The 16533-nt window shown below is 47.0% G+C and overlaps 2 protein-coding genes across 2 annotated transcripts; one reads left to right on the forward strand and one right to left on the reverse strand.

Moving 5' to 3' along the window:
- The first annotated feature begins 442 nt into the window (after positions 1–442).
- TRIM21 (tripartite motif containing 21) lies at positions 443–8132 on the forward strand. The gene is made up of 7 exons (XM_062196604.1): positions 443–506; positions 1820–2280; positions 2723–2824; positions 3910–4134; positions 5542–5564; positions 6219–6319; positions 6606–8132. Exons 2-7 carry the CDS (start codon positions 1873–1875, stop codon positions 7151–7153), a joined length of 1407 nt encoding a protein of 468 aa, XP_062052588.1. The 5' UTR covers positions 443–506; positions 1820–1872; the 3' UTR covers positions 7154–8132.
- A 6167-nt stretch (positions 8133–14299) lies between these two features.
- On the reverse strand, positions 14300–15244 carry LOC133764557 (olfactory receptor 52B4-like). Its single transcript, XM_062198230.1, has one exon. The coding sequence runs from the start codon at positions 15242–15244 to the stop codon at positions 14300–14302; it is 945 nt and encodes a 314-aa protein (XP_062054214.1).
- Positions 15245–16533: the final 1289 nt, after the last annotated feature.

The following is a 16533-nucleotide window of genomic DNA, read 5'->3' on the forward strand; positions in this document are numbered from 1 at the left end:
CACCAGAAACACGAGTTCGGTGGGAAGCAACCGTTTCGGCTGTCAGGACGCAGGTGGTGGAGGCCTGCGAAGGAGAGAGCCAGGCATCGTTTGCATCCAGACCTCCTGAATAGCAGCTCCCGGAGGTGCACATAGCATTCAGGTGCGAGGCGATGGCCGGTGTCAAAGCATCGATTTTTCACTAAGCTAGATGACAAGGACAGAAGGGGGAGTGAACGCCCAGATGACACGCTGCTGAGGTTTAGCTGGGCTGTGACAACTCCCCCGGCTTGGCTCTGTCTTCCCTCTTCGCACTTTCTTTCTCTGCCCTGCTCCTTCTCCCCTACATGCCCTGCCTCCGCCCTGACCCCGCCCAGTCTCTGCCCTGTCCCTCCCACCACCCCTCCCTCATCCTCCTCCCTGGGGCCCCTCCCCTTTCTCCTCCCACTCTCCTCCCTTTTCCGTTCAGACTGGCCTCTTAGAGGAAACTGAAAGTGAAATAGAGAGCTGTTGAATCGCCTGATCAGGTGAGTGAGCCCGGCAGGACCACAGTACCCCTTCTTGCCTGGGAGGGAGGGTCTCTCTCTCTCCCCTGCCCCTGATTCTCTCTTCCAACTACTCACTAACCCTAGAGCCTTCAGCCCCACTGGCCCCGACTCGTTCAACCCAAGCCCAGCCATTCTTCCAGCACTGGCCGGTCTGCCTGAGAGGAGGCTGGGCTGAGTGTGACTTGTAAGCCACAGGGATGGGTGGAGCTCAGGCTGCTGTAGTGCAGGTACCTGAGCTGGGCCAAGGGAAAGGGTGACGCTGGGTGCCCAGAGGAGCCCCCTGTGGAAGGTTCCTCACTCTATTAGGCTGGTCCCCAATCTCCTGCTAGAAAGGGAAAGGGCAGGCTGTTTAGGGTGTTCAATTAGAAACTTATTTAGGTTCAAGATTCTTTGCCCTAGAGGAAGTGCACAGACATATTCTCATCTGTAGCAGAATATTTCAAAGTTAATGGAAATGGAATTTACTTTTGGTGCAAAAAAATGGAAATCCATGCACCCATTCGTAGTATACATTTTTTGTGAACTTTTTGAAGACCCCTTATGAATTTTTTAAGATTTTGTTTTATATGAAAGGCACAGTTACAGAGGCAGAGCAAAAGACTGCGTGCTCTTCCATCTGCTGGTTCACTCCCCAAAGGCTGCAATGGTGGAGCTGAGCTCATCGGAAGCCAGGGATCTACTGTTTCTTCCAGGTCTCCCATGTGGGTGCAGGGGCCCAATGACTTGGGCTTTCTGCTTTCCCAGGCCATAGCAGAGAGCTGGATCAGAAGTGGAACAGCTGGTACTTGAACTAGCGCCTATATGGATTGCAGGTGGCAGCTTTACCCACTATGCTACAGTGCCACCCCCATGAATTTTTATGCATTTCATATATATGGGAGTAAAACAGAGAGAGATTCTTGCCATTATATTGAAGAGTAATGAAGATATTATACAAAGCACATAGCTCCTCTCTGACACATAGAAAGCACCTGGTAAATGACTGCTCATACTATGATTACCTCTTCCAACGTAGACTCTGAGAATGTAAGCAAGGATGGACATGATGAAGTAGAATTGTCAGCAGACTTATCTCAGTCCCTCCCCCATTTTCTCCTCATTGGAGGACTCTGTCTTCCTTCTTCCAACAGGATCACTGGGCCAGACTGTGGAGGAGAGGCTCCTGCTGTTTGGGTTGATGTTCTTGTCTTCTCATGCTTGGCACCCCCAGCTCATCTTGTTTTCCTTTGCATTATTGTGTTTCTGTCACGCAGATCTCATCTTCTCTGTTCTGTTTCTTCTTCCCCCACCAGAGCACCCCAAGGTCTGCACAGTGCTGCCCGACAAGAACAGGACTGTCACTCCCATGGCTTCTGCAACGCCCCTGGCAATGATGTGGGAGGAGGTCACATGTGCCATCTGCCTAGATCCCATGGTGGAGCCCGTGAGCATTGAATGCGGTCACAGCTTCTGCCAGGAATGTATCTCTGAGGTTGGGAAAGATGGGGGTGGTATCTGTCCTGTGTGCCGGGAGCGCTTTCTGCTCAGGAACCTCCGGCCCAATCGACATCTAGCCAACGTGGTGGACAACCTTAAACAAAACTGCCAGGCTGCCAAGGATGAGCCACAAGGGCAGCGATGCACAGTGCATGGAGAGAAACTTCACCTGTTCTGTGAGGAAGATGGGCAAATCCTCTGCTGGGTGTGTGCCCGATACCAGAAACACCGTGAGCACCACACAGTCCCTATTGACGCAGCTGCTCAAGGGTACCAGGTGAGGCCTTCACAGAGACATGGACAGATCCAAAGGAGAGGGGCTGGGTGAGTTTTGTTACCTCTGGAGTTCATAGGTTGGGGAAAAAGGGGTACTTTCCTCCTTTCATGTCCAGTCTAATCACAACCTTCTCATTAGAGCAGTGGGTACACTCTGTGCAAATGCTATGAAGTTCATATTTCCTTGTGGACTCCTGATAAATTAGGTGTGAGAAATGCCCCTATCCTGCCACACCAGTAGTTCTTTTTTGTAAGATGCATGATTTGGGCTTTTTCCAAAGTCTGCCTATCCACCAAATGCCTACCCTAATCAGACCCTGGTCCTCCCTCTTTCTCTGCACTCAGGCTTTATTGAAGAACAAGAATGTTCATCCCCTACCCCAAGCCACCCCACCCTACTTCTTGGTCTGGTCGGGATTAACCTGTTACTTTGTTTTTGGCAGGAAAAGCTCCAGGTGGCATTAGAAAAGCTAAGACATCAGCAGGAGTTGGCAGAGAAGTTGGAAGTAGATGTTGCAATGAAGAGAGCAGAGTGGAAGGCAAGAGTCACTTCTTGATGGGGGGGGGGGGGGTGGTCAGAAGGCTGGGCAAGGTCCAGGATCCTAGTTTCAAGAAAGCCTTAACCTGAGCTATGTCTGAGAAGTAATAATTGCCATATCACACCCTCTGGGAACCAGCCATCCTCTTAGTCTCCAAATAGAGAAAAAAAAAAAAAAAAGACAGAGGCTCAAAGGAGAACTCCCAATCAGAAACAAAGAGAATCACTAAACAATTGTTCTTCGAGGGCCAAGATACACCCTAGGGATCCCTGCTCCTCCAAGCCCAGACTCAGGGTATGACAGCATCAGAACCAGAGTCTACCCTGCTCAGTGTCTGGAGCAGGGGTATTCCAAGAGAAAAGCCCCACCGCTACACCTTTAAGGAGATGAGAGGAGCTACAAGAAGCAGACCCCCGGGATCCATCCAGGCCTGAGATGGAAAAACCAATCTGACCAGGTGGTGGCATCACTGTGCCCAGGCCACTGGTCGAAAGCATAATGCAGAAGTAAAGCCTGTTCACCACTGGTGACTTGCTAGTACAGGGGAGGTACGAAGAGTGAAAGGAACTCGAGGCTAACAGCTCCTGGAAGAGAGGTCTGGGAGTGGGGAGGGGTAAGTCAGGATTTGGTGTTATAGGGGGCCATCCTGCATCATGAGCTGACCATCCAGTTACCAGCAGGAGAGGGCAAGCAGGGAATGTCCCAAAGTCACCCTCTGCCAAGACTTGGGAATAATACTGTGAGCCTGTCTCTGTGAAACCACTGGGAATGGTTGAATATCAGATATGACTGATAGTCAAAGACAGATCTGGGTGATAACTGCGTATTGGAATAGAGGTTGAGGAACATCTCTGATACTAGAGGTTGATGCAGCTGGGGTGTAGGACAACGACAACATGCCAGCACCAATCATACTCCCTGTTTAGTCCCACCTATCTCCTCAGCAAGGGGTGTGTGTGTGTGTGTGTGTGTGTTTCTGCCTATTCACTTGAGTCTCCAGGTGACAGAAATAGGTTTCAACACTTCTACCCCCAAAGCCTGGGAGATTTTCACAGAAACCCCCTCTCTTTCCCTGGACACCAAAGACAAAGGTTGAGATGCACAAGTCCAGGATTCATGCAGAGTTTGTGCAGCAGAAAAACTTCCTGGCTGAAGAGGAACAGAGGCAGCTGCAGGCGCTGGAGGCAGAAGAGAGGGAGCAACTGAGAACCCTAGGGGAAACAGAGGCTGACCTGGCCCAGCAGAGCCAGGCCCTACAGGAGCTGATCTCAGAACTAGAGCGGAGGAGGTGGGGCTCGCCGCTGGAGCTGCTGCAGGTGAGACTGGGAGTCAGGCCCAGAGAGTAAGCAGAAAAAGCTAGAACTCTGTAGCTACCATTAACCCAAAGGCAAACCTGGTGTCTGTAGTATTCTTATTTAAAACAAACTGGAATTTGGGCCCATACATGGTTTGCATTCAATCTATAGAAGAGCCCAGAATTAGGAAGGAGTGGTCCATCAAGCAATTAACAGATGTGGACATCCCAGGTCAGTGTTCATGCTAACACATACCAACTCTGAAACCCTTTCTGAGCACTGGGTTTCTCATATTTTAAATAGATATTATACTTTTACATATCTTAAATGACAAAATTGGAACTGGCATTGTGGCACAGCAGGTTAAACCACGCTCTCTGATACTGGCATCCCATATGGGCACTGGTTCTAATCCCAGCTACTCTGCTCCAGATCCAGCTTCCTGCTCATATACCTGGGAAAGCAGTGGGAAACTACACAAGTCCATGGGAGACCTTGACTTCTAAGCTTCTAACTTTGGCATGACCCAAGTCCCAGCCATTTGGGAAATGAATCAGCAGATGGAAGATCTCTCTACTCTTCCCTCTCTCTGCAATTCTGTCTTTCAAATAAATCTTTTAAAAAATTATGAAATCCACTAAAGCTCATAGATAAGTGTCTACCCAGGGGAAAGTTTTAATAAATGTGATAGAACTGAAAACAATGAATGGAACATTGAGACTAGCTGCCGAGTCTCTCCATTACTCTAGGTGAGGTCATTTTCCTTTTCTGGACCCAATGTGTTTGCCTAACTGCGGATTAAATGTTCCCAGAAGTCCTTTCTGCTCTAATGTTCTTACCGTTCCCTTTTAGTGTGAAAAGGCTGATTGTTCTGGCTTGACTTGGCAGGCTCTCTTCCACCCAACTTTCAAGTAGGCTTCAAGTACACTCTTGAGTGGGCCTTAACACAGCCAGTTCCCATGTAAGGGCTCCCACAACCCCTGCAACATGACATTCTAGAGTAATTCAATTTCATACACAGGAATCGGTAACCAGCACAGCATTAACCAACCAGCCCTCCCTCCCAAACAGCTCAAGCCCACAGGGAACTAGGATGGTTTCTGGGCCTCTTACCCCAACCATTCTCTCCCTGAGACTGTATGGGCTATCTGCCCTCTTGCAGCCGCCTCCCTCCTTTGCCCTCCCTCCAAGAATATGGTCTTTCTAATCTGGTTTCTGAGTCAGAGTCATCTTTCACACCCCTGCCATGTTTCTGGTTACCCCAGGAGCATCACATGTCCTTGATACTTCAAGCTGGTCAGAATCCTCTTCGGAGCCTCAGCCCAGAGCAGTGAGGCAGAGCAGAGCCCCAGACACCACAGGCTGCTATCACATCACCCATGGGACTGAGGTCTCGGCAGTGAACTTACTCTCTGTCTTTTTTCTTAGGAGGTGGCAGTTGTGCTGGCAAGGTAAGAGGGGTTTTATTTACTAGAAGAGGGGGCGATAGGAGTCATATATGCCTCTGAGAAGGGTGGTAAAGTTAGAAAAACATGCCCTGAACTTTCCCGTGCTTGCCTCTCTGGTTCTCAAGGAGATCCTCTATTAAGCACTTTCTGGTCTCAGAAGGCTAACAAATGGATAGCTCAGTTGCCAAGTTTCCCAGAGGTTTTGGGCTATAATATCTTCACACAGCAAATCCCCAACAACTGGGGAAAGGCTAGGAATTTCTCTAGCCTGCTGGGTCTGCTTTTTTAGAAGCAGTTATACCAGTTATAAACCACCTCGAAAGAGCTGTAAGACAGACCTACAGCATGGCCAGACTCCTTGAGGCTTCCCATAGATGTGATCCAGCCTGTATCAGACACCTTGCCTGTAAGATAAGATGTGCTTACGTGGTGACCTTGGGCTCCGAGAAAAGACACATGCTGCAGAGGCTTTCATAACCAGGAATTTCTGGATAAATCCTGGAATTTTTTGCCTCTCATTCCTACTTCGCAGAGGCAGTTGTAAGTTTTGTACTGAACTATCACAATCCCCACCAAGGGAGCCATAGCATTAAGGTTGGGGCAGGGGGAAAGGGTAGGTAATAGGAGTGGAAGACGAGTCTGAAACTCTTTCCCCAGGAGTGAGTCCTGGAGCCTGAAGGAGCTGAAAGTCATCTCACCAGACCTGAGGAGTGTGTGCCATGTGCCGGGGCTAAAGAAGATGCTGAGGACGTGTGGCGGTGAGGCGAGCTCTGGGAGTAGTGGGTGTGGGGCAGATGGGAATGATGAAAGTGTGGAGGAGAATGGACAGCAGCATGGAGGAGAGATGGCAGGTGGGGGAGACAGGAGTAGAGAAGGCAATCCCTCCAAAGGCCAGGGCAAGGCCAGAGCTCGCTGGAAGCCAGTTCCTCACCTGAGGAGGTCGGCCACCCATCCTCCTCCTGGAATTTACACAGATCCCCTCGCTCCGGGCACAGGCTTAGGACTTCCCACACCCGAGGCCTGACCGTGGTGCTCTTTCTGCAGTACACGTCACTCTGGATCCACAAACGGCCAATCCACAGCTCATCATCTCAGAGGATCTGAGACAAGTGAGGCTTGCAAACACCTGGCAGGAGGTGCCAAAAAATGAAGAGAGATTCGATAATTATCCAATGGTCCTCGGTGCCCAGCACTTCACCTCTGGAAAGCATTACTGGGAAGTCAGTGTGAGGGGAAAGAGGGCCTGGGACCTGGGAGTCTGCAGAGCCTCGGTGCAGAGGAAGGGGAATTTTGTGCTCAGCACTGAGAGAGGCTTCTGGACGATTTGGCTGTGGAAAGTAAAACAATATGAGGCTGGCACCTGCTCCCCAACCCCCCTCCACCTTCGGGTACCTCCACACCAAGTTGGGATCTTCCTGGACTATGAGGCCAGCACTGTTTCCTTCTACAATGTCACTGACCACGGGTCCCTGATCTACACCTTCTCTGACTGTGACTTTGCTGGACCTCTGCGGCCCTTCTTCAATCCTGGTTTCAATGATGATGGAAAAAATGGAGCTCCTCTCACTCTCTGTCCACTGAAGATGGCATAGTCTGGACTCACCAATTACTGAGGACTCTTCATGGACACCCTTGTGCCATTGGGGCCCCTCCCTGCAGCGTCCCCTGCCTCTTTTGCCCATGAACGCTTGAGTCATTTTTGCCTCTGCAGAGGTGTTGGGATCCCAGGAAGCAGGTGTTAGCAGGGGTGGGAGGTCACTGAAAGCCAATATCAAGTGGGTATTTCTGCTGTAGATTGCCAATTCCCTCCAGTGAAGCAAACTGCAGATTTAGCCCAAACTCACCTGAACCAGACAGTTTCCACCTCCTTTATGTCGCTGAAGTTCTGTCCAAGGGGACAGCACTGTAGTGTAGAAGGTTAAGCCACTGCCTGCAGGCACCAGTTCAAGTCCTGGTTTCTCCACTTCCAATCCAGCTACCAGCTAATGTGTCTGGGAAAGCAGTGGAAGAGGGCCAAGTCCTTGGGCCCCTGCACCTGTGTGGGAGACCCAGCTAAATCTCCTGGCTTTGGCCTGGCCCAGCTGTAGTCATTGTGGCCATTTAGTTAGTGAACCAGCAGACAGAAGCTTGCTCACTCTCTCCCCTTCAAGTAAATAAACCTTTAAAAAAAAATCCTGTTTTAGCCTCTCCATCTTCATTATTATCTTAGATCAGAGCTCTATTAGACCGTGGATGGTTTGTAAAATAGCTTCCTAAAACAGTTGTGTTGCATTCTGCCCTTGCTCCTTAAACCTGAAATACTTGACAACTCTGATTAATAGTGATATACGACATTCCTTCAAAATGTTCATGGAAAATACATATGAAAAGCTATGCATGGATTTCAATTTTTGCACTAAAATAAATGTATCTTAACTCCATTTTTTTACAAACTTTGAAGTATGCTTGGATATCTAATGTTGCACATGTTTTCCTGCCTGGGCTGCCCTCCCCACTTCTGCATCTGGATTATTTGGTCTTGGGCAGAAGATACCAGTCAAGAGTCTCCTCTCTCGCTTTCCAAGTGGCCACTGTGGTGATAGAAGGCATTTTGAGGTTGCAGTCACTGCCCGAGGGCAGGTGCCCCTTCACATGGAGGGAACTCCTGAGTTTGAAACACAAAGTTCTCTTGGAGCTGGTACAGTTCTCTGGACCTCTGAAAGACCTGAGATGGTTCTGTCCATGTTGTTAGTTGACCAGTGAATGTCACCTGTAGTGAGGGTCAAGGCTCAGGTGCCCTCAGCTCTCAGCGTTCTTCCTGGAAAATGGAACACTTCTACTCCTCCTGGGACATCCAACTTTGCTATCATTCCTCTCTGAAATTCCCCCTTTCTTGGGCAAGTTTTTCTGGCTTTTCCACATACGGCCACCACTAAGGAATAGCAGAAGGGACGTGTCTGCAGTGAGTGGGACCACATCGTCACGAGAATGGAAGTTTGAACAGGGTGGGATGTGTCTGTCTACCTGTGTTCCAAGTCAGCAGCTCAGGCTATGAGAACTGGGGAAAAAAGGGCTCAGTTTATCTTCCAGAAGCTTCTACCATAAAGGATGAAATCAGCCAAGGTAAGGGGAAGGGGGGGTTCCATATCCTTTCTGTGCAACCACACCACCTCCTCTCTGAATCCTGCCCCCAGTCCCAGAGCTTGAAGGTTTTGTTGTTGGAGAGAGGTGTGGAAAAGAAATTTAAACAAAGGAAGTATTTAAGGCCCCAGGCTTAGCTGCTAACAAGTGTCCTACACTTGTAGGACACAGCTTGGAACAAGCATCTACAGCTCAGGCCTGTGCCTCAGGACCAGGGGTCTAGGAATGGGAGAGAAGAGCAGGGACTGTGGAGGGGGTCTAGTGCTGCATCCCTGGGGAGGGAAGGGCCCTGCCTCTGCAGACATGGCAGGGGTGTGGGGGGCATAGACTCTGAAGTCAGAAGTAAGGGAGCATGGGCCCGGCACTGTGGTGCAGCAGGTTAACACCCTGGCCTGAAATGCCGGCATCCCATATGGGTGCTGGTTCAAGACCCGGCTGCCCCACAGCCAGTCCAGCTCTCCGCTATGGCCTGGGAAAGCAGTAGAAGATGGCCCAAGTCCTTGGGCCCCCGAACCCATGTGGGAGATCTGGAGGAAGATCCTGGCTCCAGATTGGCACAGCTCTAGCCGTTGCAGCCATTTGGGGAGTAAATCAGTGAAAGGAAGACCTCTCTGCCTCTCCTCTCTCAGTATAACTCTGATGCTCAAATAAATAAACCTTAAAAAAAAAAATCTATTTCTGCTAGTGTCCCCTCAGAGGTGGTTTCCACTCCAATAGAAGAAACCATTCTCCCTATTCTTCCCCCTCCCTTAGATTCAGACCCCTCTGCCTTTGAACTGCTCCCCCAACCAGCAGGGACATACACACACTGTATTAACCTGCACTGTTGGCCTCTCTGACCCAGATCTCTGATGGCTGCTAGTAGGTTCTGCCAAAGCCTCCCCCCAGAGTAAAGGACAGAGCCTGGAATCCTGTGCTGCTGGTCCCCCCTGGGGTCCTGTGGAAATTGTCCAAGCCTGGTGAAGGACTGCACGTGGGAGACATCTACGGTGCAGAGGAGGCTGGGAGAGGTTGGTGTTGGTCCCTGGGAGTGGGAGTCGCTGTAACATGTGGCTCTGGTGTTCTGTAGATGTACCATCCTCCCTGATGGGGCTCTCCCAGCCACACCCTGGTCACAATGGAGTTGGCACTACAGGCACATCTTAATGTGAAGCACACTTGCCCAGGGAGCTACGATGTGACCACATCCCCTCTCAGCCTCCTGACTGCCTGGGAACTGTTCCAATGGAGAAGAAGGTTAAGTACTTGCTCTGTGCCAAGCCCTGGAGGTGAAGACCCCACAGCTTTCTCCGGGCCTCTATAAAGACAGCTCCAACATCAGGGAGCAGCAGCTACATGTAGAGTTGGTTTCTTTAGGAAGAGAAAGGATCTTAAATCCTGTAAAGGTGTCTGAGAAGGATATGGATCCTGGAGCTTGATTGTTACATCCCCTGTGCCTAGTCCAGCACCAGGGACACAGCAGACCCTTAGGAAATGGTTTTAGGACTGGATACTTGGAATCCAGATGGACAACTCACTTGGATAAATGATGGAAGAGCATCATACTTCAGTCATGATACAAACTACACTTCTAGGAGTGACTGACAGGCTGATCAAACAGACGTGCTCATGTGGCATAGCATGTTAAACCACCACCTGTGATGCTGGGATATCATATACACACCAGTTTCAGGCCTAGGTGTTCCACTTCTGAGCTGTCTCCCTGCTAATGCACCTGGGAAAGCATCAGAGGATGGCCCAAGGGCTTGGGCTCCTGCACCAGAGTGGGAGACCTGGAGGAAGATCCTGGCTTCAGCCTGGCCAAGCCCTGGCCATTGTGGCCATTTGGGGAGTGAACCAGCACATGGAAGATCCTTCTCTGTCTCCCCCTCTCTCTGTGTAACTTTCAGACAGATAAGGACATTCCACACTGTGTCTACAAGGCATATTTATCTTCCATACCTGCCTATCTACAGACTCTGAAAGCCCCAGAGATCTGTGAAAATTTAAAAGGAAGTAGGAATGCCAAAAAGGAACCCTGAATAGTGCCATAGCTTTCCTGGTGATCTAATGTGTACTGTTAAGTTTCTTATGGACATAAATATACATTCAGAACAGTATACACAGTATGCTAAAAAAAATTTTCTTGTAACTGAATACTCCTCTGTAATAGAATCCAAATCCAGAACACTGCCAGCACCCCCAAAGATCTGAATGAGTTCCCTTCAAGTCACACACCACAAAGGTCATCACTAGCCTCATATATATAGCATAGATTTGTTTTCATTATTCGAATCCTATGTAAATGGAATTGCACAGAACTTATTTATGTGTAGCTTCATTTTAGTTTCGTGGTGTTTCTCAGTCAACATTGTAGGACTCGGTGTTAGGATTTCTTGTAATTGCCATCCATTCTCTTTACTGTTTCCTATGGCATTGTTTTGACACACTCTCCAACACAATTTACAGAGCCTTTCCATTGAAGTCATTTAAATTCCTTCCAGTTTCACACTATAAAAATTTTTTCATGAATATACATAAAATATAAATCGGATATGGCTATTATATAACCTCTAAAATCATGATGAACATTGTTAGAGATTCTGTGAAATCTTACAAAATGTGTTCCCACTAAAGCAACAATACCTGGCAGTCTTATTTACTTTCATTTTATTTGAAAAGCAGAGAGAGAGATCGTCCATCCATGGTTCACTTCCCAAATGCCAGCAACAGCTGGTCCTGGGCCATGCCAAAGTCAGGAATCTGGAATTCAATTCAGGTCTCCCATATGGGTGGCAGGGGCCAAAGTCCTTGATCCATCATCTGCTGCCTTCTCAGGGTGTGCTTTAGCAGGAAGCTGGATTGGAAGTGGAAGCAAGACTGTGCGCCGTGGGGTAGTAGGCTAATCCTCCATCTGCAGTGCCGGCATCCCATATGGGCACCTCTTTGTGTCCCAGCTGCTGCTCTTCTGATCCAGCTCTCTGCTTCTGGCCTGGTAAAGCAGTAGAAGATGGCCCAAGTGCTTGGGCACCTGCACCCACATGGGAGACCCAGAAGAAGCTCCTGACTCCTTGCTTCAGATCTGCCCAGCTTCAGTGGGAATCAACCAGCTGATGAAAGACCTTTCTCTATCTCTTGCTCTGTCTGTAACTTTATCTCTCAAAATCTTTTTAAAAAGACTTCAACCAGACATTCCAGTATGGGATGCAGGCATCCCAAGTGAGCTCTTAACCACTGCACTGAATGCCCACCCCTGACAGTCTTGATCCTACATGGAAAATGCATATTACCAAAATCTCAACATGGATTTTTTTTTTTTGTACTGACATCTTTACATTTTTCCTTGAACTTTTTCAAGTGCTCTCAGACATATCGAATGACAATTTCAGGTTTGTTACATTCATCTCACTTCAAACTATAAAATGGCATTCAACATTAGTTTGCTATTATATTTTTGCTTCCTGATAAAGAATATTTAGTAAGTATTGTGTTCAATAGAAAACTATTGGTATAGTTTTCTCCTCTGGGTGTGTTGTTTTATCTATTTGATGTTAGACTATTTACAAACACTTTTAGCCTTTTCTTATGCTTGGTGATTTTAATTCAAAATTTCCTCATACTGGTCCACTTTCAATCCAATTCCCTGCTAATATGCCTGGAAAACAAGATGGCCAAGCACCTGGGCTCCTGCCACCCATACGAGAAACCCAGATGGAGTTCCTGCCTCCTGGCTTTAGACTGGCCAGACTTGGCAGTTGTGGCCATTTGTGGAGGTAACCAGTGGATGTGAGATCACTCTCCCTCCCCTCCTACCTTCCTCTCCCTCTCTGCCTTTCAAAAAATAAATCTTTAAAGAAAAATTTTTACTGCACACATGTGCGTGCATACAGAAAGAAATGACAGTCCTTTATTGATAAGGACTATCATCTCTTTGCTCTTACATATATAAAATGAATATGAATATTATATGTTTTGGGGAATATGTGTGTATGTTCTATATTTGGGAGGGACATATATCTAGAAGTACACAAGCAGCCCCAAATTCACAATTTCACTTGGGATTTTTCAACCTTACAATGGTGCAAACACATACCCATACAGCTATTCTATGCTTCATGCTCAGTAGCCAATAAACTACATGAGATATGCAATACTTTATTATAAAATAGGCTTTGTAGTAGATGATTTTGCCCAACTATAGGTTAATGTCAGTGTTCTGAGCACTTTTAAGGTAGGCTATACTTAACCATGATGTTTCTTATCTAAAATAGAATCTCAGATTGCCATTAGACCACTAGCAAAATATTTTATGAAAAACTTTAATACTAACAAAGATGTCAGTGACTTTGAAAAGAGTTTCTTGATGAACTATTCCTAACTATGAGTAATGGTCTGTCTGAATGCTGAACAGAGAGTTGGTCCTGTTGAGGAAAGACAAAAAGAAGAGCCCCAGGCCCAGGTCATGAATCCTCAGGCAACATTACAGAGCTAAGTCAAGATAAATGAGCATAGTTAACCAGTGCATTGCTGGTAAACTGGAGAAGGAATACAGAGAACTCATGCCGATGCAAATGAGGGTGTACTGGAGACTGATTGACTTGTATGTGTCAGGTTCGTGGGAAAATGTTTTTTAAAAATGTTGGTTATCATGATAGTTCTGCTTTGTATTTCTGCATTGAGGTTGACCAGCATAAGTGATAATTATGGTGATAGAAGACTATCACTCTGATATAAAGTTAATCTCATTTCTCAAAATCTGAATACCTTGGCATATCAAGGTATCCTTGGAGATATTCATTACAAATATGACATTCTCTTTGGTTTCCAGTCAGATTTCATGGTAGCTCAAGTTTTTCCAAACTTATAGACACTCACATGAGTGCACTCCTATTTTCACATAAAAATGATCTTGAAAAATGATAACTATACCAGCACTAATTGATAGTGTCCTTTAAAATTCAAATAAGTTCTGTTGAATTTCCTAATATTTGATTATTCAACTTCCTATTGAATTAGGAGGGACAGAAATTATTATACCAAAATTTTAAAGAAGAATGGGGAAGAAAAATTAAAAATGTGTCCACAGCTTACTCTTACGTAAATTCAAGATCATGTTTACTTCCAGTTCTATCACAGTCCTATGATTAAGGTACAAGAAGGATATAATCTCAGAATGTAAGCATTATAGCACCTGCCCATATCTAACTCAAAATGTATTTTAAATGATATCAAACGTGTATCTATGATTACATTAATACAGATTTCTGTTTAGTCTGTGATGCCCTAGATAAGTTCATTGTGGGTAAAGTTTTTCTCGTGGTTTAAATTGATTACTTTGGTTTTGATATCTGTCTTTTTCTATTACCCTAAGCATGTGCTAAGAAAAGTATTTGAGAGATGACCTGTCCCACGGTCAAACACATCATTATTAGTAAAGCCAAGAGTCAAACATGATTTGGATCTAAAAGCTCATGCTTTTTCCTAAACACTACCCTTCTCAAAGTCATGGAAATCTGACATGTCACTTTGTTCACAGTCAGTGGAACTTTTAATCCATAAGTCTCTGTGAAGTAAGCCCAAAACAAAACATGAAACCCTATATTGGTAAACATCTCACCACCACCTGATTAAACTAGGCATCATTTCCACTGTGAAGACCAAGTACTGAGCACACGCTCTCGAATCTGTCTTGTCTTGACCCCATAAATGACGGGATTCAGCATGGGAGGGGCCAACATGCAGACGTTGGCCAGCAGGATGTGTGTATGGAGAGGAACATGGTGTCCAAACCGCTGGGTAATTATGGTAAAAATGCCAGGTAAGTAGAACATGGAAATGACTCCAAGGTGGGAGCCACACGTGCTCAGAGCTTTTTGCCGAGCTCCTTGGGAGGGGAGGTGGAACACTGCATTGAGGATGAGACTGTAGGAAACTAAGATGAGCAAGGCATCTAGCACTACTGTAGAGAGAAGGACAGACAAGCCATACCAGACATTGACACGAATATCAGCACAAGCAAACTTGGCAACAGCCATGTGCTCACAGTAGGTATGTGGCAGCAGATTGCTACGGCAGAAAGGCAATCGCTTCACCAGGAACACATCTGGGAGTATCACACAGAAGCTCCTCAGGACCACAGCCGAGCCTACCCTTACAATCACTGCACGATTCAGCACTGCGGTATAGTGCAGTGGGTCACAGATGGCCACATAGCGGTCAAACGCCATCGCCAACAGAATCCCTGATTCAGCAATGAAAGTAGCATGGATGAAGAAGATCTGGGTGACACAGCCATCTAGGGAGATCGCCCCAGCATGGAACCAGAATATGGCCAAGGCCTTGGGCACAGTGGTAGTGGACAAGATGAGGTCAGCCACGGCGAGCATGCAGAGGAAGAGGTACATGGGTTCATGGAGGCTGCGTTCAGTAGTGATGATGAAGATAAGGAGGCTGTTCCCAAGCAGGGCAACAAGGTAGGAAAGAAAGAAGGGGAGAGAGATCCACGTGTGCTGGTCTTCCAGGCCAGGGATGCCCAGCAGAATGAAGAACGAGTGGCTGGTGCTAGTGGAATTAGGAGTTGCCATGCCCAGTTCAGGTCACCTGTGCCTTGGTGTGTAGGATTTGGCAGTCACCTCTTCTCTCTTCCCAGAAAGCTGGATGGGTTGGAGTAGGGGAGGAGGGAACAGATCATATTCCATTGAACAGAGCAGTCAGGAGACGGGGGTTAAACTTACTTTCCATTTGTTCACTACCCATGCAATCTCAGTAAAATTACTTCCCTGCTCTGGGTCTTTGTTTATCACCAAAAAACTGAAGTTAGGGAGAGGGAGAGGGTTGACTGCATCATCTCTAAGAGGCCTTCCTCTCTGAATGCTATAAACCATAACAAACTGCCAAGGGCTGTGAACGGCAAACACCACAATCTCCACTTTGACCACCAGATTGTGATGTGCATCTCAAAAGGGAACTGGAAACTGAGCTGCCTATCAATGTAACAAACCTACTATGTGCAGGCACATGAGTGCAGAAAAGATTTTTTAAAGGTACCAGCCTGAGTTAAACCTTGAACAATGAGAATTTGCCAAGTAAAGAAATGTGATGGGGTAACTACTTGAATGAAGTCATAGAGATATAACAGGACATGTGTTTTGGAGGAAAATTGTAATGATTCAGGGTTAACAGCAAAGGAGATAAAGTAGAAAAGAATGTTGGAAAGTGAGCTGAGGCCACTCATTGAGGGCTTCAGTATTACTCTGAGGGGTGAGAATTTGTTGTATTAAGAGGCACTAAAAGATTTGTAATGTGAAAATGGTGCATTTGCATTTTAGTTTTGCTGCCTCACTTGCTCCCTCTCTCCCTCTCCTTTTCCTTCCTCCCTCCCATTACTCCCTGTTATTTTAAGATGATTGGGGAAGGAACAAGACCACTGAAGAACAGAGAGCAGTGAGGAGGGGCGCTGTGCTGAGGGCTTTACATGCATTATCTCAATTAAGCAGCCTGAGGCACCTGTAGCCATCTGCCCCATTTTACTGATGGGTTTCGAGGAGAGCTTGGAGAATGTAAGTAGAAGCCCACCGAGGTCACCTGGCCAGCAGAAGGTAGGGATAGAATTTGGCTTCCCAGACCAGGCCCATCCAGGTCTGCCCTGCTTCCTCTCATTCCCATCATCAGGTGATTGTGATTTCATGATCCTTTAGCCTCCCCCACATTCACTTGCCACCTACAAATTTACTTATATTCAAATGTAATATAAATTTGTATTTTCCCTCTTACTCTTTCCCAAGGCTAAGCCTTTTGTCCATGCACGGTCCACTTACCTCCCTCTTAATCTTCAACCATTGCCATTTTGCTTACAACCCAACATACCTCTTAA

This window comes from Lepus europaeus, chromosome 7 (genome assembly GCF_033115175.1).
Source record: "Lepus europaeus isolate LE1 chromosome 7, mLepTim1.pri, whole genome shotgun sequence".
Taxonomy (NCBI): domain Eukaryota; kingdom Metazoa; phylum Chordata; class Mammalia; order Lagomorpha; family Leporidae; genus Lepus; species Lepus europaeus.

What these genes read in the sequence shown, in the direction of transcription:
- TRIM21 (XM_062196604.1), top strand. Translation starts at nt 1,873, where the DNA reads ATGGCTTCTGCAACGCCCCTGGCAATGATGTGGGAGGAGGTCACATGT. An exon ending in CAGCTGCTCAAGGGTACCAG is followed by an intron (nt 2,281 to 2,722) that starts GTGAGGCCTTCA and finishes TGTTTTTGGCAG; the next exon opens with GAAAAGCTCCAGGTGGCATT. An exon ending in GATGCTGAGGACGTGTGGCG is followed by an intron (nt 6,320 to 6,605) that starts GTGAGGCGAGCT and finishes CTCTTTCTGCAG; the next exon opens with TACACGTCACTCTGGATCCA.
- LOC133764557 (XM_062198230.1), bottom strand. Translation starts at nt 15,244, where the DNA reads ATGGCAACTCCTAATTCCACTAGCACCAGCCACTCGTTCTTCATTCTG.